We start from the raw sequence: 24,122 nt of genomic DNA on the forward strand, positions 1-24,122 counted from the left end.
TCCAAGGCCGGTCCGACTGGGTAAATCTCATCAGGCCAGTGGTGAAGCCAATAGCAGAAGCCGTCTGATGCACTGGCAGCGGCAGACGTGGGGTCTCAGTAATCAGAGGGCCGTCATAGACGGGCCGCTCTGATCTCTGATCTCTGATCAATGCCAATTAGTGGCCGGACGTCTGGCGTCAGTGCGCGACGCCGCACAGTGACACCAGGCAGCGGGCCGAGGGATGGGAGCTCTCTCTACGGTACGGCGAGCGCCGGCCTCTAGTTACCTGCAGTTGACAATATTTGTCACGGCGATCGTCGGATTGCTGACCCGGTAAAATATTACCGCGTCCACTGCTACCGTTACCGAGTCCTTGCTCAGGATCTAGAGGCAGACACGGACAGAGTCATGCAGAGTCTCTCATGCTGCCGAGTAACAGCGGGGGGGGGGGGGGGGCACTAGACGGAGCGGCCCGGCGGCCGCCCGGCCGGCCAGCGGTGTTAGTTGGCTTAGTCACACTGGGAACACGGCGCAGGACATGCTGGCAGTAACGCGGCGGTGCCTGCGGCGGCGACCGTCCCGGGAGCTCAACGCTGGACCAGCCACTGTGCAGGTCGCCACAGAACAGACGTGACCCTTGAGGCCACTAGAATGAGCGCTGAATTCATGAAGCATGTGACTGAAAGCTGTTACATTAAATTTTGACGTAATAAATTTTACATGAATATGTAGAAAAAGACGTCATACGTTTCGCTTTGCTTTGGTGTGGCTTTCCAAATGCAAGTGTCACACGGTTATGTAAATATTATTATGACTAGACATTTTATTTTATGGGATAGCATGAAAAAAAATTGCGCAACATAGGACAGCACGGTTTCAATTAAAGTAAGAGAACAGCTTAATGGTCATTCGTTGGCGTCTCACAACATATGTAACTGCTTTTCCATTGAAAACGTCCCTTGAAACGCGTCGTCTTCTCGTCCTTTGAAGTAACGGCTCAGAGACGATAATGACCCCCGAGTGATATCATTAAGTGTCCTTATGATGTTTTCAATGGGAAGCGCCCACTCCTCCCAAAAGGCTGAACAGGAAGTCTCGTCTGGTGATAAAACACGACATTGTAGGTCGACTGGGTCCCGAGAGGTAGCGGGAGGGAGTACTTGTACGCGTCGCTGACATCTCTATAAAGGTCGTCCGTTTCTGGGTACTACCCAGTCGTCAGACAACACAGGCCGATGTCGACGCGAGGTGGTGGGATGGAAGGAGTAGTGACGGTTTGGGAATGATGACTGCCCTACGGACAGTCATCATACTGGCCGGCGATGGGAGCAGAGTCAAAAACACACTTTGGGCCGTCGAGGAAAGTACAGGAAGTGTAGTTAGCTCGATCCCAGCCGACAAAACCCACGAGTTCCTTGCCGACGAAGCTCCACTGGATCCCGGATGATCCACGGACTGAGAACTTCGGATCCCTACCGACACAGGGTTCGATCCCCTCTGAATCCCGACCGGCCAGCCGCTGACTGATACTGAATTTCAGTCATTTACGGACGGAAGGCCGCACCGCTCCAATATCCGATCCGGAACTGGAGTCGGCCCTCCGGTGGGCACTTGGGCAGCTGGCCACGAGTGATGACCCGACGGTCACGCTGCGGTCGGACTACCGCCGACAGATCCGACAAAAACGGTCGGCGGTCCGAGCACTGCCCTCGATGGCAGATGGCTGGTGTCGTGCGGAGCGGCGTCCTCCGGCCGAGAAAATCGAACCCGGGCGGGACTGCGGCCTGTGACCTTTCCACGTCGGCGCCGCCCGGCCGCCCGGCCTCCTGCCCATCCCGTCGGCCGGCGCCGGCTGGAGGTGGTAGCTCCGCGCCTCGGCCGGTGGGAGCGGCGGTAAAGGACGTGAAATACGACCCAGTGTCCGGCGACGGACGGGTTCGGTGACGTCGTCTCTGGTGACTGAGAAGTGAGCACCGACAGGATGGCTGACGCCATGAGCATCGCCAAGTGCCCGTGCAGAAGCACGGGGACACAATCTGGCGGCGGCTCGCCGCTTCCCCGAATAAGGTGGCGACATACGCCACCCTCTGGGGAGATTGGTGATGACGCATGCCTCTACCGGGAGCCAGATAGCGGCACACGCCACTCTGCAGAGCGAGGTAGAGGCGCCAGGGACCTCGGAGCGGAATGAGGGCCGGGAAAGGATCGCAAACATTACCGAGAATACGACCCCTGCTGGAGGAAAACGGGGCGGTTTTTCATTTCAAACGGCACCCAACGGCCATAACCGTAATGTGTGCTGTATTGGGTGGCGTCGTATTGCATACGTAACCCATTTGGAATGTTGACCGAACCTTGCGTGTGGGATATACCGCTTGATAAGCGAATGTGCCGTATATCCTTTCGCTAGAGACGATGGCTAGCACGACAACTAACAGCACATAAAGATGCTCTGAAAATGCATGAGACTTGATCGATTGATGATGTTTTGAAATCACCTGAATTAGGTAATCTATGTCGCCTCAAAATTATAACACAGATCTTAAAAACGATATCAAAGGTTCGGTAAAATTTATTCGATACAAGGCCTTCTTTGGAATTCGGACTAAAAGTATATTGATGACTGATGTATTACATCATGTTTAGTTTAGTTTCTCTCCGCAAGGACATGAAGAATATGAAGGGCACTCCGCAAGGACAAGCTTAAAACAGGAGCATTCCATGTGTGCGACGACGATCTTAGACCAAAGACAGAGGTGTCTGTAGACCGCTGACAACTAGGGAAGGGAAGAAAACACTACAACTGCTTGTGGTAGTAGTAAGAAACTCCGAGAAGTTAGAGGCCGCTGGGATCGTTAAATAGATGACAGCAGCCGTCAAACATTGGACGGCGCTCGGCGGTGACCTGCCGGACACATACGCCACAGCAGACCACACAGCCGCACAGCCGCTGACCTGATCTCCTCTATCTCTGTCTCAGCTTTCACCGGATCCTCCACGCGGTAATACACTACAGCGTCCACCGAAACCGTCACTAGGTCCATCGATAGAATCTGAAAGGCAGCCGCTCGGCGTCATGGAAAAATCGCGTCAAAAGTACTTTCCAACACGGTAAGGTAAGGCAGCAGGTCCGTCATAGTCCCTCCGTCACAGTCAGACAGGGCAGCAGGTACCGCCTGACACAGTCTTATCCATCATGGTTAGATCAGGTCCGTCACAGTCCTCCATAGCCTACACGGTCAAAGTAGGTAACAGATATCGTTGGCAGAGTTACTCCCGACACGATAAGATGGAAAACAAAGCAGGTAGGTAACGCATCTATCGTTTTCCTTGCTCAGCCAAATAGGCAGGTGCTTTATTGAATAGCCATGTTCAGACTTAAAGACAAAATTGTAATCCTTTGTGATGATCGGATCTTGGTAGGAGTGTGTCACCTGTCTTTTATCAGAATGAGATTTTCATTTGTTTATGCTAAGGCCGACTGCTGTGGCTGGACAATGAACATTTAATGATTAATAATTATTCATTAGTGAATAAAAATCGCATTTCTGTATTAAGACGAGATTAGCGGAGACCGATAGCCATTAATGAGCGCTGTCTGCGCTGGCCGGTTAGGTATGTGTTATCGGCGGGCAGCGGTGGTTGCTGAGCAGCAGGTTCCTGCGCCGTCCGCAGCCCAGTCAGTAGGAGGCCGGCCGGCCGGGCCCGTCTCAGCTACCGAGGGTATACCGTAGGCAGGCGCCGGGCCGGGCCGGGCGGGCGGGCGTAGCCACGCTAAGAAGCCGGGCACGAGTCAGGCACACACACACACTCGCACAGGCACGCACACACTCCGGGCCAGCACCTGTAGTCCTCGATGTTATTCTCGGCCATCACCGGGTCGCTGACCTTGTAATACACTACAGCGTCAACGCTGACCGTCACAGAGTCGCGCGTCAGCACCTGAAAGTGGAGGGCTGGCCAGCGTGAGACTGCGAACGTTAGAGGTCGTGTAGTAAGGATTATAATGGCGATGGCTAGAGTCAACGATCACGTTGGAGAATTTCCGATCTCGTGCTTGGGTCGAGGCTGTCCTGCCTTCAAGCCGGTAAAGGGCAGACAAATACAGATATAACCAGATCGGAAACTTTCCAAAGAACGTAAGAACAGATATAAACACCAAACGATATCGTCGCAAATGGCAGCACTGTATCTCACGCGTTTACAATGGTATCTTCTTGTTTGTACTTAATGGTATCTTCTAGACATATTTCTGACTCGAGTAGTCCCCTTAGAGGGTTTCTTTTACTTCAACGGAGACATTCTCCTAACGTATCTTGCCGGCTAGAAATCCCGAACACCTGCTACATCGCACAGCAACAGTTCAACCCAGTAGCAATGTAGCACCCGCTCAATTGTCATCATCTGATCATTTGTGAATTGGACCAGCCTGCGTCGAAGTGCAATATAGAGCCCATCATAGACCATGAGGGTCTGGGCTGCAATCTTCGTCGATCGTAAGGGACGGCATGGCGCCTGGCAGGTCTACTTCTCTAGGAAAACGCAATGCTTAAATTATCCGTCTTACAAGTTGGGTACAGTCTGGCGTCTGCGACTTGGGCCAGAACTCGAACCACTTTCCACCGTGCCTGGGTGCATTAAGAAAGCTTCTGTCGACTTTAATTGCAATATTATCCAAATTCGGTGAATGATAACCATCGTAATTACAAGTGACAAGCTACTGAACAATTCAACTTTATCTCAAAACTCACTATACGCCATTCGCAAGCCAGATAAGCTGCATGTGACGTAGACGGCCGAATACGAGCACTGGCTTTTACGTTCCAGCCTATTCTTGATTCTTATCTACCGAACCATGGGTCCCGAGCTCCCAGGCCGTCTGCGTTGGTGATATGCGGCGAGAGTGTACGTACATAGACTGTGCGGCAGGCCGGCCGCGGAGGGGTGACAGCCCAGCAGTCTGACAGTCGGCACCGATATAAAACAGCCGGCTGGATTATGGGCACAGCACAGGTCCAGCCGTACACAGCGTATCCAGCCATTCCGGAATGGCACAGCAGCTAGGAAGGAATGGCATGGCCAGCCGAACCGGAATGGCTCACTGCGGATCAGTCCGGAACAACCCTGCGTCCAGCCTGGAATGACAAAGCCAGCCGACTCGGAATAGCACAGCAGCCAGCCTGGAATGGCACGGCAGGTCAGCCTGGAATGGCACATCTAGCCAGCATAGGATGGCACGGCAGGTCAGCCTGGATTGGAATGGCTCTGCTGCCAATCAGGACTGGCACTGAGGCCATCCCGGAATGGCACGGCAAATCTACGTGGAATGACACTGCAGCCATCCCGGAATTACAGAACAGACCCATCCGGAATGGCACGGCCAGCCAGCCCGGAATGGCGCTGCGGCCGGGCCGAGCACGGCTCCCCGGGGGCGGGAGCCGGCCGGCCAGCGCAGGCGTCTGACGGATGGCAGTCTGCTGCCGTATCGTCGGGAGGAGCACCGCGCCGGGTCAGCCCGCCGACCTGAACGGCCCGGCCGCGCCGCCGCCGGCCAAATATTGATGGTAACTGTCCGAGATACCTGCCCGCATGCAGCCAGTCTGATTCCGGGCTGGAGCGGACCGGTTTAGGCCGGGCCGGCCGGTTCGTTCTGGGTTCGAAATAAAAAACTGTCATTTCGTTGCATCTCATGTCAGCTAACCTCTTATTTGCCCCATAAGTTCTACTCTATACCAGGGCACTTAAGAGTCTATGTATATAATATAGGAAACAATGCGGCTTGTAGACCAAATCCAAAGTTGGCTAAGCATCACAAATAAATCGTCTTACCAGTTATCAGTAATATAACGACTTCAAGGCACTACAATTTTAGCCTCAAATGTTTCAGAAAGGGAATCTTGCATAACAATGCATATGCGGAGGGTTATTCGCATATCGCGACGGATAGTTCTCGCATCTAACTTTCAGCCCCCAACAGAGCTGTGGCGTTGGTTTACGGTTCATCTGACGTCTGTCATTTGATACGAATGAGCCCATCAGCGCAGGACAAGTTAGGATGGCCGTCATCTGTAACTAACGCCGGGGCTCTGCGGGCTGAGGGAGGGGTCGCTATCAGACCACCGCGTGGCGCTGACTGAGGCGTGGTCGTTTGTCCCCGGAATTCAGCTATTGGTAACCGCCACTGGCTGCCCAACTGGAGGTGGCTGGAATGGAGGGTCAGCGGCGGATTAGGTCATATGGTCAGTCAGTGGGTACTGAACTGGGACGGTCAGTGACTGCTGGACACTAGACAGCCAGCCTGCAGTGGCGGCTGAACCATGGGTGGTCAGTGGCGAGCAGAGTGGTTGGTCACTGGTCACTTAGTGCAGGGCTCCAATGGCCATTAGCTGGCTCGCCAAAGCGCGGTCGGTGGGGATTAAAGTGGGTAATGGGTATAGGTAGTGGCGGCTGGCTGTGCAGTGTGCGGCCAGTGGCGGTTTTACTGGGTAGTGGGTACGGGTCATGACCAGTGGCAGTTTGGTGAACTGGCCACACTGATCAGCCACAGAAGCGGCGGAACACCTTCGATTAAGGGGGGGGGGGGGCACTGCCGACTTTTGGTCCCATTCTTTCCATACAACGCCCATAGGGCTAATGTTACAATGCCAAAATCAAAGGGGGCACGGTGCCCCGGTGCCCTCCCCGTTCCGCCGCCTATGGATCAGCCAGGCGGCCATAGACTGTTTCGCCAGTGGGGACTGAACCCGGTAGCAAGTGGTGACTAAATTAGACCACCAGCTGCCCTCTACTACATCTAATCCACCTGCGGTGCCACTACATTAGCCGTGGAGCGCATTCCGCCGCAACAGGGCGCAGTCTATCAGCCTGATGGAATCCGTCGGCCCGGCACTCGGCGTAACGCGCCGCACGTCAGACGTGGTGTGGCACAGTTCTGCGACGGTCCACATTCTATAGTTATATATGCATTAAGTTTGCCGCTTGTTATCACCAGTTGAACTTAACCCGCGCCCCGTTGGGCTCTGCCGAGCAACGCGCCCCGTTGGGGGGGGGGGGGCATTTTGCCCCCCCCTAAGATCTCGAGAACCACGCAACCTAGCGACAAGCGGCAAACGGTGTTGGATAGCCCTATCAGGGAACTACCTTGTGACCCAATTTTATTGACCTAGGTCAAACTGATGACGTCACAGATCAGGTCAAAGGTCCAATTTTCACCGTTTATGCAGGCATTTCAAGAAATGCGTTGTAAAATCGAGTAAAATGCATTTCATTGAAAATCATCGATGAGGAAATGTTCTTTAAACACATATTTTGCTATTTGAGGTCACTGATACCAGGTCAGGTCACAGAGGTCAGGTCACGGGGGGGTCACAATATGAAAGTGTCGTGTGATACATGTTTTATGGTCCATTTTACATGACGAATGCGACTATGTGGGTCAGGCAGCCTTTGGGGCCAGCTTAGGTCACGTTTTGGTCAAGGTCAGGTCAAGGTCAGGTCAAATTAGGTCAAATTTCAAAGTTAATATTTTTGCATAAAATGGGTATCGAATCGATGCAGCTCGTCACGGGGAGTTCAATGGTGGTCTTTGTTTTGCCGTACGTGGTCTAGAATCGCTAAAAATTGAGTTCAAAAATTTGACGTCATCATTTTTGAACAGTTTTTTCGCTATAACTTGGCCAACAAACGAGATATCGATCTGAAATTTGGTATGTATATAGAACAGCGCAGGGACTATCAGATATATTCCGGTTTTTTTCGAAATTCGGAAAAATTTTGGATTTTTTTAGTTTTTCTAAAAAAAATCAATTTTTTGAATTTTTTTGGGTCAAAAAACAAAAAATTTGAAAATCCGAGATTGCAGTTTTGTAGCGCCGCTTTTTGTCTACTAGACCATATAAAGAACTTTGAAATTGCTTGATAACTGTAGATTTGGTGAGCGTTTCAAGATTGCATGTTTTTTGCTCATTTTTCTCGAACATGACCTCAGTTTGACCTCAATAACTCCTGACCTAAGGTGACCTAAGACTTGAAATTTGGTGTGAAGGTGTCAAATTGATGTCCGGGAAGGTACTGAAAATTTGGCGGCGCTGCGCGCCGCCGTTTTCTTGCTATTCAGGAAAAACCACAGGGGGGGCCAAAATGCCCCCCCAACGGGGCGAGGGATAATACAGTATGTTTTTTATGGTTCTCGTACTCGTGTTGAGCAAACATAAAACAAGTTGTCGAGTAATTTCGACAAGCCTGCGGGCTGACGTCTCTATGCTCTGGCTACATAACTAAAAGAAAGAAAGAAAAAACTCGTGGAAAAGGGAAACGAATCTCGTTCCTAGGAATGTCAACCTAAGGTCACTCCCTGAGCCGTGACCCCGTTCCACCTATACAATGCCTGACCTCGGCCATTGTCTGACCCGGGCCTCCCGGAATCGGAGCCGGCCCAATCTGCTAATGGTCGGACGGTTATCCGAGCAGCTGGCACCGCTTGACACGCGTGTGCCAGGGGCAGGGCTTTCAGGGGCGTCAGGATGTTTTATCCAACTCATGCTAAATTAAGTTCATGTATGCAACCAGTTTATTGTCGTACAAGAGAGGCTGAATTAGCCCTCAATAATATTGGAATGATAGATGCTTGGAGCAGAAATTAAGTTTTGTTTAATTAAAGGGACTATCCCACCTTCTAAAATGTTGTTAAAACCAGTTAAATTGTGCCCGACTTAATAGATTGGATGACCAGGAACACGGTTCTGGCATTTATTTTTCATTAAACATCTTAGGCTTCCCATATTCCAAACACAAACATTCAAATATGTGACGTCACAGTCCAAAATTACCTCCTTCCCCTGGCCACATTACTGTCATAAAGCTGATTCTTTTTACTCTGTAGGCACCACAACAAAGTTCATACCAAGTTTTAAGCGATTTTTCAACGAACAAACCCATTTAAATCAGAATGACTAAACGAGGTGACGTCACACTAACGGTCGCTCCATGTTGAAGATAGGGCCTTGTACAAGGCCCATTTTCAAATGAAGGGAACAAATTTCTTCAACACCAAGAGGCCGCGGGGGTTGCAACCTAGATAGGGGAAGCGGGGGGAAGCCCGGGCGCGGGGGAAGCCCAGCCACCCCGTTTCCGGCTAAATTATTCACAATAAAATGCTCAACTGTTTGTCCTTTCAGCGTGGCAGCTAAGGTAACGCCAGCAAAAAAGTTAAGGCTAACAAAAATTGCATATTGTTAAAGTTATAGCGCAAAAATGATATTTTAAGGGTTTTTAGCTAAAAAGTGAGATTTGCCGCACTGTTAATGTTACACCATACAGTACTAATATTTATACGAATGTTAGGTAAGGTCCGTTTAAGTGTTTGTAGTGAGGGGTGACGAGGCAGGCTGGCTTAAGTATGACATTTTTTCGAATATCGCTGTTCTAAAATAAAAATTAGCACATTGGGGTAACCCCGGACGAGTGGCCAAGCTTACCCCCAACCGAGAGCAATGCCACTAAACCACTGTTTTCCATGAGATAATAGGTACTGAGCAGGATTGGTTTACACCTAGATCAAAGATAAATTTCGAAAATAAACATGTTATCATAGACAAAGCCAGTCATGTCACTTAAGGTCAACTAGGGTCAAACTACGTTTTTGCAGATAACGCGACAGACAATGAAGCTAGAGCTTCAAAAATGGTGTCGTTGTGTTCTTCTTCATCAGCCGAGTCGAATGATATGCAATATGATGCATTAAGGTAAAAAGAAAAATAAATTTTAAGGAATTTTGAAATACACATTTTTTGTGAATTTTGCATCACGATTTTCATCGACCTGTACTGTGTATGTGGTAGACGTTAGCTAAAATACCAGTAGTGACATAAACTCTAAGATGTCCAGAGCTAATCAGTACCTTAATATTTCACTTTCCGTTAATATTTGGAAGACACATAATGGTTTCATCAACTCGTTGTAAAGCGCTGGGGAGGTGGCCGGCGTTACCCCTATGCCGGGCTTACCCCAGAAAAATCAACACTTTTTTAAAACTCGATTTTCTCAACCTTATACTTATTCCACGAAACCGATTTTTTGGGAAAACACGGCCAATGAAGTTAGCTAGCTAACAGGATATCAACATTTTATACAGCACGTATGGTATGTAATAAAAATGAAAAAGAGCTTACTATGCCGGGCTTCCCCCGGCTTCCCCTAGATAGTGGTTTCTGAACCTCGCCGCAAACTTGGCTATCTCAACTCAAACCCCATGTTAAAGGTGGGACAGTCCCTTTAACTCTGGCATCATAACCATTTTTTAAGAAAGCCATAAAATGGTTGAAAACCCTTCAGCTGGGCACATTATTACGAAAATATTATAGGAAACAATGACACCGAGCTGAAGGTGCACTCTCGGTGTCGTGGTGAATTGAGTGAAGTCTGATTTGTAAGTGGGTGAACCGGGTTGCAGTCTCGCTAGTGCCTGTTTGACATAACTAATCCGATTTTGTCGGCTACCGAGACGGGAGAAAATCCATCCATTGATTTTTACTTGCGCTAGTGAACTTCGAAATTGTATTCCCGAGCGCCGCGAGTAACCCGGCAAGTCGAGCCGTGTGTTCCGCAATGCAGTACTGTATTGCGGCACAGTCTACCTCCCAGTACGCCCCGGCGCTGAGGATTCGCCTGCGCGCGGGCATGACGCTCAGACCCACACAAACGTGCGCTTGATGGAAGACGTTTAGCATTTCCCTTCCCAGTTCCCTTCCCTTCCTTTTCCGATTAAATCATGGCTTAAAATGAATTATTTTCAGTTGAATACTATGGAAACTCTCCTGGTACTTACAAGTCACGACAAATAGCAGCGTTCCCGTTCGTCTCATGGTCGACGTCGATCCGACACTGTCACAGATTAAAATTACCTACAGACTCAAACCCATGATGTCTCACACGCAGGGCAGTAACGTCGTCCAGCTCACCTCCTGCGGCGGCACGTCGAACGAGACGGTGCGCAGGTCCACCTTGCGGTACGTGTCTATGCACGGCACCACGAAAAAGATGCCCGGCCCCTTGGCACCGCCCTGCAGCAGGCGACCCAGTCGGAAGATCACAGCTCGCTCGTACTCCTGGACCACCTGAAATCGGGCAGAGGGAAGTGTAGCTGGGTTACAGGTCGGACACGTAGGTATAATCTAATGGGAAATAAATTGATCATAAACATGACACGGAATGGTACATTTGGCATTGGAGCTGCAGACAGCGCTGGACAAGTACGGTTTATTCGTGTCAATTTTGTATGAACAGTGGGTGAAATAGAAACTCAACTTTGAGCTGCATTGGCTTATAGCAACAGTTATCCGAAACAATTGCATTACATCTGTCAAAGCAAAAGTTTATCCCCAAGTTTATCCTCTTCCTGAAACAGTTTCGATAATAATTAACGAAATTGCAACAACAAGCGAGCTTCATTTTAAGTAATCTTTTGAAGTCACGTCTGACAAACTAGCAACATTGGTATGAAAATTGAAATGATAAAGTGTCATGGTATACTGTTTGCATCTGTGTATATGAGCATTAGGCACTTGATCCTACATCTTTAATATGTTAAAATCGCCTGTTAAAATCGTCTATCAAAGTTTCACTCACCTTGATACACATGCAGAGCGAGAACGGCAGTGTGCACAGGATGAGCAGGTACGACACCAGGGTCAGCAGGATGGCGCAGCATCCCGGCCCCTCCGGATCGGCTGCGGACAGAGACAGAGGTCAGCAGGTACGACACCAGGGTCAGCAGGATGGCACAGCATCCCGGCCCCTCCGGATCGGCTGAGGACAGAGACAGAGGTCAGCAGGTACGACACCAGGGTCAGCAGGATGGCACAGCATCCCGGCCCCTCCGGATCGGCTGCGGACAGAGACAGAGGTCAGCAGGTCAGCAGGATGGCGCAGCATTCCGGCCCCTCCGGATCGGCTGCGGACAGAGACAAAGGTCAGCAGGTCAGCAGGATGGCGCAGCATCCCGGCCCCTCCGGATCGGCTGCGGACAGAGACAGAGGTCAGCAGGTACGACACAGCATCCGGGCCCCTCCGGATCGGCTGCGGACAGAGACAGGTCAGTAGGTCAGCAGGATGGCACAGCATCCCGGCCCCTCCGGATCGGCTGCGACAGACCGACAGAGGTCAGTAGGTACGACGCAGGATGGCACAGCATCCCGGCCCCTCCGGATCGGCTGCGGACAGAGACAGAGGTCAGCAGGTACGACACGACACCAGGGTCAGCAGGATGGCACAGCATCCCGCCCCTCCGGATCGGCTGCGGACAGAGACAGAGGTCAGCAGGTACGGCACCAGCGTCAGCAGAATGGCACAGCATCCCGGCCCCTCCGGATCGGCTGCGGACAGAGACAGAGGTCAGCAGGTCAGCAGGATGGCGCAGCATTCCGGCCCCTCCGGATCGGCTGCGGACAGAGACAGAGGTCAGCAGGTCAGCAGGATGGCGCAGCATCCCGGCCCCTCCGGATCGGCTGCGGACAGAGACAGAGGTCAGCAGGTAGACACAGCATCCGGGCCCCTCCGGATCGGCTGCGGACAGAGACAGAGGTCAGTAGGTCAGCAGGATGGCACAGCATCCCGGCCCCTCCGGATCGGCTGCGACAGACCGACAGAGGTCAGTAGGTACGACGCAGGATGGCACAGCACCCCGGCCCCTCCGGATCGGCTGCGGACAGAGACAGAGGTCAGCTAGACGCAGTGGGTGGGAAATCAGAAGGCGAGGCTAGACGCAGTGGAGGCGGAGTACAACGCCACTAGGTCAGTCACGACGGGACGAGGCTAGAGAATACACACTAGCTTGTTTATGCAATGCTTAATTTCATAAATATCTCAGACGTTTTCTTAGTAGATTATAGCAGTAATGCCGTCCAACATGGTAATAAGCAATACTTTATTTCAGCCTTCACAAAGCTCCGTTTGTTCTTCATTTTTGAGAAATGTTATTGTTAACAGTGCCGTTATTATTAAACAGGCACAAGTTCAACTTCTTATATATTTGCGTTACTTCTCATTATTGATTCTTTTAGCCCGGCAATCCCCCGTTGCCCAAATGTGCAAAACTAGTTTTGCACATTAACGCTCAGAGAGTCCCTCAGAGTGTCCCTGGTGGCCGGGGACCGGCTATAAGCGAGGGATTATGCTCGGATTAATGGGATGCCACCGCCGCTGCGTCGTGTGATCCCTGGACCAGCGTCCGGTGGCGCTGCCGGCCGGCGGCCGCCGCCCTTTGAACGCGTCCTCCATGGAATTCCTGGCGGTCGACGGACCCCTCCCCGCCCCCTCCCCGGTCTGTCGCGAGGACCGGATCAAGGGGTGGTCTATAGCGTCATCAAAGGGTGACTCAAGAACTGACAGACCGAGACGGCCGCAGCGATGTAATTGAACGGCATGCAATTAATGCGCGCCAGTCAAACTGCAGATCGTGCGACGGCCTAATGCGACTGCTTAGCGACGCCGGATCACATTCAGCTATGTAGCCAATAGCCATGCTAGAGCGGCCTTGACTACATGGAATGCACAGGGCAAGCGTGAAACCGTGAGAGTGAAAATAAAACAAAACACGGTAGGCACTGGATTGCTGATGAACCTTTATCTTACGATGCCTCAATTTAACAATTAAACAACACATAAAACATTTACATAGGTATTGCGAATGGCTTCTAGAAATAGAAATTAAGCGCTATTGAATGTAATGAGCAATTAGCTTAATGGGAAATGGGAATTAAAAGCTGAGTCAGTGTCTGAGCTGAGTTCAGTGTCCCATAAATATGAAACTGCAGGCAGTGGTACCTATGGAATGTCTTGAGGCCAGAAGTTTTAGGTGATGTCACTTGTTTATTACTTGGTTTGGTTCCAGACTTATTAGAACACTGATTAGACAACGTGGATCAATGAGTTAGTGGATGCACAGTCCGGCACTTGGCACTTGGCACAATCCCATCCATTTTTAGTGGTTGCTACTCGGTACTCACGGAATAGAATATTGAGCTCCATGTACTTGCTGCTACGCCGCTGCGTCGAGTACTCCATAAATACAAAAATGGACACACCACCACCACGGTATCTCAAACTCCACGGGCCCGAGGGTAGCACTTCTTATCACAGATGTCATCTCACTGCATGAGTCACGGTTCCCTTACATTAGTAACGTCAGCGAACTTCTGTCATACACGATAGTCGATTTGGTTTCAGACTACAGGAATAAGGGAGTTATTTTGAAATTGAGCTCCATCAATGGCTGCCAACTTCGGACATTCGTCCTGAATGCCAATGGGACGGCGGCGACCATCGGCGCCTGATTATTCCCATCCCCTCCCCCACCCCACCGTCCATCGTCGCTGAGCCCTCGGTCCACCCTCCCCACTCGCAGTTTCGGCCCAGGCTTTTGTCAATGCGCAAAAAGGCAATGGCAATTGTGGCAAGGTGCGAGAGGATCGCTCTAAAAATCCATCTGATGTATAGTCCAATTTTTCTAATGTGCCTATTATGGTAAAATATTCACACGTGAGGCTGTCCCAGCACAGGATTAAATAAGATCGTAACCTTCCGCGGCGGCCTCGGCCGACCATCATATGTTGGTCGGACAGCGGCGCCGGCCACGGGAACGGGTCTCGGCGGACTGCGGGACGGGCGGGCGGGTCCCGCCGATATTACACCGCCAGGACAAAGTGCCCACAGAAATAGGGAGGGCGCGGTATTGGTCGGGAGAGCTGGCAGACAAGGCGAGCTGTGGTCTGACTGCAGAATGTCCGGTTGGTGTGTTCGAACGGTCAGACCAACCGCGGTCAGCACGCGAGAGGCAATGGTTTGCTATGTATGTCAGTCTGTCTGCGTTTTTTTTTTCTGTTCGTCTGTTCGTCTCGGTCTGTCCCATAGGCGGCGGAACGGGGGGGGGGGGGCACCGGGGCACCGTGCCCCTTGATTTTGCCATTTTAACATTAGCCCTATGGGCGTTGCTTGTATGGAAAGCACGGGGCAAGGACCAAAAGTCGGCAGTGCCCCCCCCCCCTCCCCCCAATTGAAGGTGTTCCGCCGCTACTGGCTGTCCGTCCGTCTGGTCCTCTGGGCTCTGTCAGACTGTTCCACTGTCTGTCTGTCCGTCTTTCCGTTTGTCTGTCTGTCCAGTGCCCGCCTGTCTGTCTGCTGCTAAGCACCATTGGCTGAGTTTCTGCTGAGCGGTCACAGGTGCCGGCCGCGGGCGTTCACGGCCCGTCGTTTCCAGTATCAGGTGATCTGCCCGCCACATTAGCCCACAGTCGCCGCCATTGTGTTCCCGGAGCTGGCACTCGAGCGGAACAGACTCCAGCTGACGCTGCCTCCCTCTTCCCGCCTCCCGCCGCTTCGGCCAATGGACATGCCAAGATGAGCCGACAAAAACGATCGCGGTCTGTATGTCTGTCTGTCTGTATGTGCGTTTGTGTGTCTGTCTGTCTTTACAGCCGGCCAACGCATTAGTGTTCTCAGCTTTTTGGAGAGGTAGTAAACCAGAAAGGATGAGAGATAAGGGGCCCAACGGAAGACTACGTATAATAGCCGCCGAGGAGCAGAGCAGCGAATTGTGTGAGAATACCCAGTCGAGCTGATTGCTCCCCAATTCCCATAAACATCTGTAGGGCACATGTTAATGATAGCTCGTTTTTGCTGTAGGATCTCACGGCTGGATCGGGTCAAGTACGGAGTGACATGTCGGGCGCACTCGAGACGGATGTGACAACGGACAGCTGACAATGACAGTTGTGACAGTGACAGCACCTGACAGCACACGGCCAGCGTCCGCTGTCGGCGCGCGGCTCGAGACAGGACAGGGACAAGATACGGCCTCACGACAGCGTGCCAAGACGAATGGCACCGGCAGCGTCTCAACACGTTATAGATAAGAGCTTACAGGGCCAGAAGAGACACGACGACAGTCCGAATGGCCGCCTTTACGGGCGGTTGAGGCAAATGTATAGGGAAAAATAAAAAAGATGTAGATACGATTGTACTTTATGATGATATAGCTGAAGGAAGGGCAAATAATAAAACATTTTAAAAAGTGAATGGGATTGCATCACAATTTTATGCATTTTATCCCGTTTTTTTATTTTTTAGGAGCCGATTGATAGGATAGTTAACCGGAGTGTCCTACCTACATCTATGCACCTACTTTTTTATCAATTCACTTTCTTTTAGTATCAAATATTGGCATAGGCGGCGGAACGGGGAGGGCACCGCGGGGCACCGTGGCCCCCTTTGATTTTGGCATTTTAACATTAGCCCTATGGGCGTTGCATGGAAAGAATGGGACCAAAAGTCGGCAGTGCCCCCCCCCTTAATTGAAGGCGTTCCGCCGCTACTGAATATTGGTGGATCTACGAATAAAAGTTGGGATGAGAAGTTTGCATTAAGTTATTAAAACTCCGATAAGAATTTTGAAAACGAGTCCCACCAGATCCACTCCGGTCAACACCAGTGATATTCGAGATTAATTTTGAAACAACATCCAGAAATGTGCATACGGCGCAAGCAATTTATCATTAAGTAGGTAGGTATACACTATACAATTAAATCATTGTCTTCTTACTGCTTACAACATAATGTAGGTACTCGAAAACTTGTCATGATCTGTTATTATGCCTGCATTATGTTCCTTTGCGTGTTTTTGCACATATTTTCAGAACGATATTGCGACTTACGAAGATTTTAAATATTTACAGAAAATAATAGATATCACAGAAAGTGTAAATCGAAAGGAACTCAGCACTGAGCACAACCGTATTTTTTCTAAGAGTGCACATGGGATCAGATTATAGTTGGAATGAAGCGATATGGAACTAAAATGGACTTAGCTTTGCGATACTGAGCGTGAGCTTTCCACCACTGGTAAGTCCTGTCACAGCACTGACTCCGGTCATACTACTAGCCAACACCGGTCACAAACACCACTGAATGCAATCACACCACTGACTTCACTCACAACACTGACCGACTCTAATCACAGCACTGACCAAATTCAGTCACACCACTGTCCCCAGTCACAGCACTGACCGACTCCAGTCACATCACCGTTTAGTCACTCCATCACCGACCAGCTACCGTTTAGTATCGACTACAATCATAGCACAATGTCTCCAATCACAACATCATCGAATCTGGTCACACCACCACCGGCTGTGTGCAATCACAACACCGACTCCAGTCACATCACCACCGATGACAGCGCCCTGGGACCGCCCCCCACCGACTCCAGCGAGTGTGCCCTGGGACCGGCCGCGGCACCCCCGGGCCCAGTCCGAGCCGCTGCACCGACGGTGTCCGCGCCAGACTGGCAGCCATCTCCCCAAACAAACGCTGCCGGCCGGGGGGCATATAGAGCAAATAAACCGAGCGACAGGTGACTGGGGAACAAGCGGGCCGACCTGCGCGGCCCACAGGTAAATATAGCGCGCTGCAGTACCCACCGGACGGCCAGGGGGCAGCGCGGCCGGCGCGGCGCTCCTGTACCGGGTGCGCCGCCGTACCGCCGCCCGAGCTCCAGCTGCGGCGCACAGGTGACGGCGTGCTGCCGCCGGACACGGGCAGCGGCGGCGACAGCAGGCCGCCGGCGGACACGAAATGGGCCGTCCGCTCGGCCGAACTCTGAGCACTCACTGCCGGCGGGGATGGCGGGCCGCGGCTCCGCGGAGTCGCCGAGTACCGCTCCGGCTCGCCGGCTCCGTAACCCATGGCGGCGCCCAGCGTGCCGGCCACCGCCAGCAGGCCGAAGCCGCGCCTCTTCTTCCGCTTGGCGGTGCCCGAGGCGGTCGTGGCGGCGCGCGGCTTCCGGCGCTCCTTCAGACCCCAGAGGCCGCGGCGGCGGGCGGAGCGCGGCTCGGCGCCAAACGGACTGGTGCCCGTCAGCGGAGAGCTCTCCTCCAGCGGCGAGCTGGCCAGGAACGGAGAGGCGCCCTCCAGCGGCGACGAGGCCGCGAAGGCGCGCAGCTCCGCCCGCGACGACCGAGAGCCGGAGCTGTGCCGCGAGCGGCGGCCGTCCTCCGAGGCCTGCCGCCGCCGCCGCCAGCCCACATCGCCCCCGCCGCCGACCGCGCCGCGCTTCCGCCGGAAGAGGCTGGCAGAGCCGTACTTGCCAGCCTTGGTCCTGGAACGGCCGCTGCTCACGTCACCGCGGTCGCCGCGCAGCCCCGAGCGTCGCATGGCGCCGCGCGCGCACGCGCCAGAGGAAGCGCTGCCGGCGCACGCCTGTCGCCACCGCGCCGGCGCCACAGCCAACAGGCTCGTCTGTCAGTCTCTCCTCGTCCACGCAACACAGCAGCACAGGTGGTTGGGCGTCGTCAGGACGCGTCACTCGAGCTGCGAGCACAGCAGCCAGTGTGCGCACACGGGCCCGCGGGGGCGACGCCGACACCGGCGCGGCCGTCCGCTAAAAATACCCCGACAGCCACCGCCGGGGGCGCGCAGCTCGCACAGCCCGGCAGTGTCAGCGGCGCCGGTCGCAGCCATCACTCTCACTTTGTCGCACACGGTCGGTGCGACAATCCATCACAGGTGCACCGGCCGCGAAATTTATGTGCTCTCTGACCCGACTGGTGCTGATGCCGGGAGGGGCGTGTTGATGGTTCGATTGCCACGTATAACTTCCAATGACGTCAGAGGAGAGGGGAGCGAGTCGTCGCCGCGAATACCGCACATAGCTGGAGTTCCGGGGCTGATGGACAAACGTCTGCAATCTGCACCTTCTGACGGAAGCTACTCTGAGGCATGTCGAGCGGGTCTGAAGTATGCAATGCAGAAAATCACTCGAGGGCCACATGGGAACATACATGGACGTCAGCCTGCATACGATCGTCCCTGCCCAGGCGTTGGCTCGTCCTTGACCTTCTCTGGATCCATTGTTGGCATGTCTTTTGTCAATCCTCCTCTAGTCATCAGACTGGTCAACCGTTGTTATTGGTTGCGCTCGTCCTCCTCTCTTCCCTCCGTCTGATCGTTGGTGTGTCGTTAGTGTGTCTGTTGTCCCTAATTGCTCTGCCGTTCACTTTCCCTCCTGTCACGCTATTGTGCTTTCTCGGCCACTTCTTGGCCATTCTCAGACCACTTTCAGCTGATACTCGGTCATAAATCTTGTACTCTCCTCCGTTATTCTCTCTTGTTTTGTCGAGCCAGTCTGCGTTCTCAGACTATCACCTCTTCCTGTCGGTCCTTTGACTTTCGCGACACCGACCCTTATGCCTGAAACAGACTCTTTCCGCAGTCAGGAAATCGCATGCGAGAGCCTATTATTCAAATACATGGAAGCACGCTCGCATCAATCGCACGCACCTTACGGATGGGATTGATGCGGGAAGAATTATAATGTATTTGAATAGTTAGGCTCTCGCATGCGATTTCCTGAACGCGGAAAGAGTCTGTTTCAGCCTTTACTCCTCATCATGCCCTCTACCTCACGCTGCTCGGCACGCGGGGCTCAGCTGCCCGCAGATATCAAGCTGTCATACGAGTCTGTCATATTTCTGGCCGAGATGGAGGGCCCCCGCGACTCAGCGACCATATTCAGCAGGCTCCGTCATATCCGTCCATCACGTCCGTATAACGGACATTTATTAATTAACCATCAAAATTCTGAGGCAGAAACCATGGCATAACCGAAATAGTTAATTACGATTGAATACATTGGAATTGGTCGCAGGGCGATGAACCGATCACATTTAATGAGTTGAATAGCACAATTCGTCACAGCAGTCCTGACCATTTTCAGCAAGGTCTCGGTCGTGTGAAGATGGAGCTTTTCAATGTCGGAGCGGGCATTTGAAGCGATCGACCGCGTTTGTTGTCAACTGGCGGTCCAAACGGCTGTGACAGCACTGCTGATTCAGAACAGGCTTTAGAGTCAGAATTAAACCAATTTCATCGGGATAACTTTTCCCGAAACCAATCAGGATTTTGTGGATTATGCTCTACGCGACCATGTTTTGTAGTCTTTCGTGGTATTTTAATGATCGATGAGCGTGCATTATCTATGTGTTTACATGCTACGGGCGCCGTTGCTGGCAACGGCTTAGGTGGACCACCGTTGTCGCGTGTTTGCGCGGACCGCGACGGTCGAAGTGCAGCTAATGGGTGTCTTCCTCCGTCTTGTAAATGGAGCGTGGCCCAGCGGCGGGCATCGGCCGGCGATAGCCTGATCGCCCGCCGACCAGCGTCGTTTACCGACTGGCCAGAGGTCCCCTGGGTGCACTGTCCGCCCATCTGTCTCCCCCTCCCCTGTCCTCGGGCTGGCAAACGACTTCCCCCGCTGGACAGTGGTTGAGACGGTCGCCGTGCGCTGGACGGCAGAGAGCTCAGAGCTGTTGCTCCTTGACCGGGCCGAGTGAAATATCACCTCACAGAGGCGTCGGCTGATCGATGGTCGCTCTGCAGACTGCTGCAGTGAGTGGCCTTCTGTCCGTCCGAGCCGGCAGCCGCCGATATGAGCTCGGCCCGCCCAACGTCATATACAACGGGCGATCGCACCGGTGTACTGCTGTTGGAAATGGGCCGATCGTGAATGCGATATACCTAATTTGGTTTTTGCAGCTAGTTAGCCCAACATTAATAAATAAGGAGTTCCGTTGATAGCTACATGTCCGTCTTTTGTTTTTCAGTGCACAAAAAAAAAACACAATGAAAATATAATTATGCTTTGATGGAGCATGCCAGCATAACACTTAGAAGGAAAATGGTGGGAAAGGAGGACTGTGAATGCCCCTATCATTCCACATATATGACAGCAGCCACTATTCTTTAGCCATTGATGTCTCCGTCATTCGGCCGACTTTCACAAGCAACGGTGTGGATGTCATAGCGCTTAGTAACCACGCTTAATGTCTTTCTACAGACGGTATTTTTCTTTTGCTTTCTTTTGAGAGAGGAGCTAAGAATAGGCGGAACGGATGCATCGACTCCCACAGTCGTAAATACCCCCTGTTACCGGCCACTGAGCACACAAAGGCGACGATGTGCCTGTGCACGGGTACGTGCCTATGGCGTCCGTTAGCCACGACTCGTGCACGGAGTCGCCACGTGCGACCCGAGCAGCTGTGATGGCCGGAGACACGTACAGCCGTCGTGACGTGCCTCGTTACCACGCCCACCTCACGCCACGCCCACCTGGCTCCACGCCCACCACGCTATGGGGTATGGGCTCTGTGTTACTGCCAGACCACACAGTGACACAGATGTATACCTACAATGGAGTTACATTTGAATAAACAGACAGATGGCAGCGTCGACTCATGATCGTGGGAGTTTCAAAGATAACACTGAGGAGAGCAAGCCGCTTTCAGATCGGGCGAGCCGTCTCCAAACATTTGTCGGAATCAGAGGCAGATGAGGGCTCACAGAGTGACATCGTTTGCTGCAAATCGATAAACGGGATCCCTGGAGAATGTGCATACTTCTGCTGCTTCTGATTATGTTTCCCACTCCTCAGTCTGCCCGGAAAGAACGGACTTCCCCCGTGATTCACTCACGAACATTCTGTGATTTCGTGATGGTTCGCGCATCGAGCAGAATAAATGTCGTGAGAAACGTAGGATACGACCTCATCGACATAAGCAAATTAATTAAAATAAAATAGTTTTCAGCTAGCATATAAAAGTACGGCAATGAAACGGGATGACAGTCACCTTCAAATAAGCTGCTGCGAATGTTTATGGGCAGAAACGACTTAACGATTTAATAATAAGCTATTAAGTAAATGTAAACAGATGGCTCAATATTTCACTATATGCCCATCCTCAAGGGTTCGTACATTTAAACGTTATACTTATACCTGCACATTTTAACGACTTTTCAACGGTCGTAGTTCGTACCATTTTATAAACCCTAAACATAATATAACTATTAATAATAATATAACATAATAACCCCATATATATATATATATATATATATATATATATATATATATATATATATATATATATATATATATATATATATATATATATGGGGTTACATACATACATACATATATATATATATATATATATATATATATATATATATATATATATATATATATATATATATATATATATATATATATATATATATATATATATATATATATATATATATATATATATATATATATATATATAACCCCATATATTATATATATAACCCCATATATATATATATGTCGCGAATTACTTTGACATTTCCGATGATACGAACGAGTACGTTACGTTAGATCGTTTAAATCGATGTGTTAAAACGAGCGAATCGAAACGTATTTACCGGATCACTTCATAATGTATTCACACTCGCCAAATTCTATCGACCTCATTTTCGAAACTATCATTTTTACGCACATTCGTTGACCTCGGCACGTGACCTATAACAAATTCTGGCATAGGCTCGTGCGCCCATTTTCGGGGAGCCACAGAGTCGGCGACATCCTCCCCCCTCACTGCGGAAACGGTCGTTAACTACACGCGCGCCGGCTACAAAATACAAAACATAGCACTAATCGCATGAACGCATTCTACTAACACTGCGTTCGAACGTTGAACTTTGGACATCCTATTCCTCATCCGAGGCATCCAATACGCACAGTTTGACTACCGGTCGCACGTATGTGCCGCTCTTAGTCTTCAGCTCCACCGTTCTAACGCGACCGTCGGAACCGGGGAAGACCTTCACCACTCGTGCTAGCGGCCATCTTCCACGCGGCAAGTTGTTGTCGGTGACTAGCACAACGTCGCCCACCTGAACTCGTCGGCTCTCTCGCGACCATTTGGTCCTCTTCATCAGGGTTGGCAGATACTCTTTGTGCCAGCGTTTCCAAAAGTGCTCTGCAAGCTGCTGAGCATGACGCCATCGTCTCCGGAAACTCAGTTGTTCCCCAGAAAACATGCCTGGAGCGAGACTGGGAGAGTCGCGACCGAGAATCAAATGGTTCGGAGTCAAGGCCTCTGGATCATCTGCATCGGTGCTCACATACGTGAGCGGCCGACTGTTCAACATGAACTCGACCTCCATGAGAACAGTGCTGAGAACTTCATCTGTGACGAGCTGGTTGCCCAGGACGACGCGTAGTGCTCTTTTCACTGAAGACACCAGTCTCTCCCAGCATCCACCCATGTGAGGACTGCCAGGCGGGTTGAAGCTCCACTTGATGTTCTTCTGTGCCATCGTGTTGCTTATTTGTTCGTTGTTCCAGTTTCTGAGAGCATCACGAAGCTCCTTATCGGCTCTCTTGAAACTTTTCCAGTTGTCACTGAATATCTGAGCTGGTTTCCCGCGCCGAGCGATAAAACGGCGGAGTGCTAGCAGGAAACTATCAGTGTCGAGAGACGGGGTGGTCTCCAAATGTAGCGCTCTTGACGCCAGACAGGTGATAAGCAAGACGTACCGACGCTCCGTCCTGCGGCCTACACGCACTTGGAGAGGACCGAAAAAATCCAGTCCGACTGAGCTGAAAGCGTGCTGAGAATCAAATCTCGCTTCAGGCAGGTCTCCCATCAGAGGGGCCTGGGGGCGGCTGCGCAGTTTCTTGCATACGGCGCATCCTCGTAGGTATGACTTGATGGTGCTCCTCGCCTTCGGAATCCAATACACCTGCCGAAGCTCATTCAGCGTGTGGTCGACTCCCGAGTGAAGCACTTGACGGTGAACTGAAGTCACTATGAGCCGAGTAACCTCGTGTCGTCTTGGTAGGAGAGCCGGGTGCTTGGCTGAGAATGGAAGTTGACTTGCTTGCAGCCGTCCTCCAACTCGAATGACTCCGCTTGAATCCAGCAGCGGCGTAAGCTGAAGCAGAGTGCTACTGACAGACACCGACTTCCCACGAGAGAGCAGGTCGATTTCCGACTTGAATGCGTCCTGCTGAGTTGCTTTGAGGATGTGGATTTCAGCGAGTCGCAGCTCCTCTGCAGACAGTGGTCCGTTGTTGCCACAGTCTCGATACTGAGCTGAGTGTCTGGCGATGAAGTTGCAGGCGAAGCGCAATACCCAGGCGGTAACACGCCTATAGCGGGTCCACGACGAGTGGCGAGCCGGGTCGACCAGCAGTGTCGGAACTGACTGTCCAACGGTCACGGAGCCCACCGTTTTGACTTCAGGATCGCTAGCACTTGGTTGGGCCG

At 51.6% G+C, this 24,122-nt stretch overlaps 1 protein-coding gene across 4 annotated transcripts in view; it reads right to left on the minus strand.

Moving 5' to 3' along the window:
- The window catches only part of LOC122377655 (mechanosensory protein 2-like), a 43,290-nt gene that overhangs the window by 7,520 nt on the left and 11,648 nt on the right, over positions 1-24,122 (minus strand). Inside the window, exons 1-4 of one of the 4 annotated variants that reach the window (XM_043357947.1) lie at positions 13,986-14,056; positions 11,608-11,708; positions 10,941-11,096; positions 269-366 (exon numbers count right to left, since the gene is read on the minus strand). In XM_043357947.1, the coding sequence (XP_043213882.1) occupies positions 269-366; positions 10,941-11,096; positions 11,608-11,708; positions 13,986-14,043 (413 nt within the window). In that variant the 5' untranslated portion in view covers positions 14,044-14,056. Of the gene's footprint in view, positions 1-268; positions 367-3,826; positions 3,925-10,940; positions 11,097-11,607; positions 11,709-13,985; positions 14,057-24,122 lie in introns of those variants that run through there. The other 3 variants (XM_043357948.1, XM_043357950.1, XM_043357949.1) reach the window with 3 other exon arrangements.

The sequence above is a fragment of the Amphibalanus amphitrite genome, unplaced genomic scaffold (assembly GCF_019059575.1).
Source record: "Amphibalanus amphitrite isolate SeventyFive unplaced genomic scaffold, NRLGWU_Aamphi_draft 000048F_arrow, whole genome shotgun sequence".
Classification (NCBI taxonomy): Eukaryota; Metazoa; Arthropoda; class Thecostraca; order Balanomorpha; family Balanidae; genus Amphibalanus; species Amphibalanus amphitrite.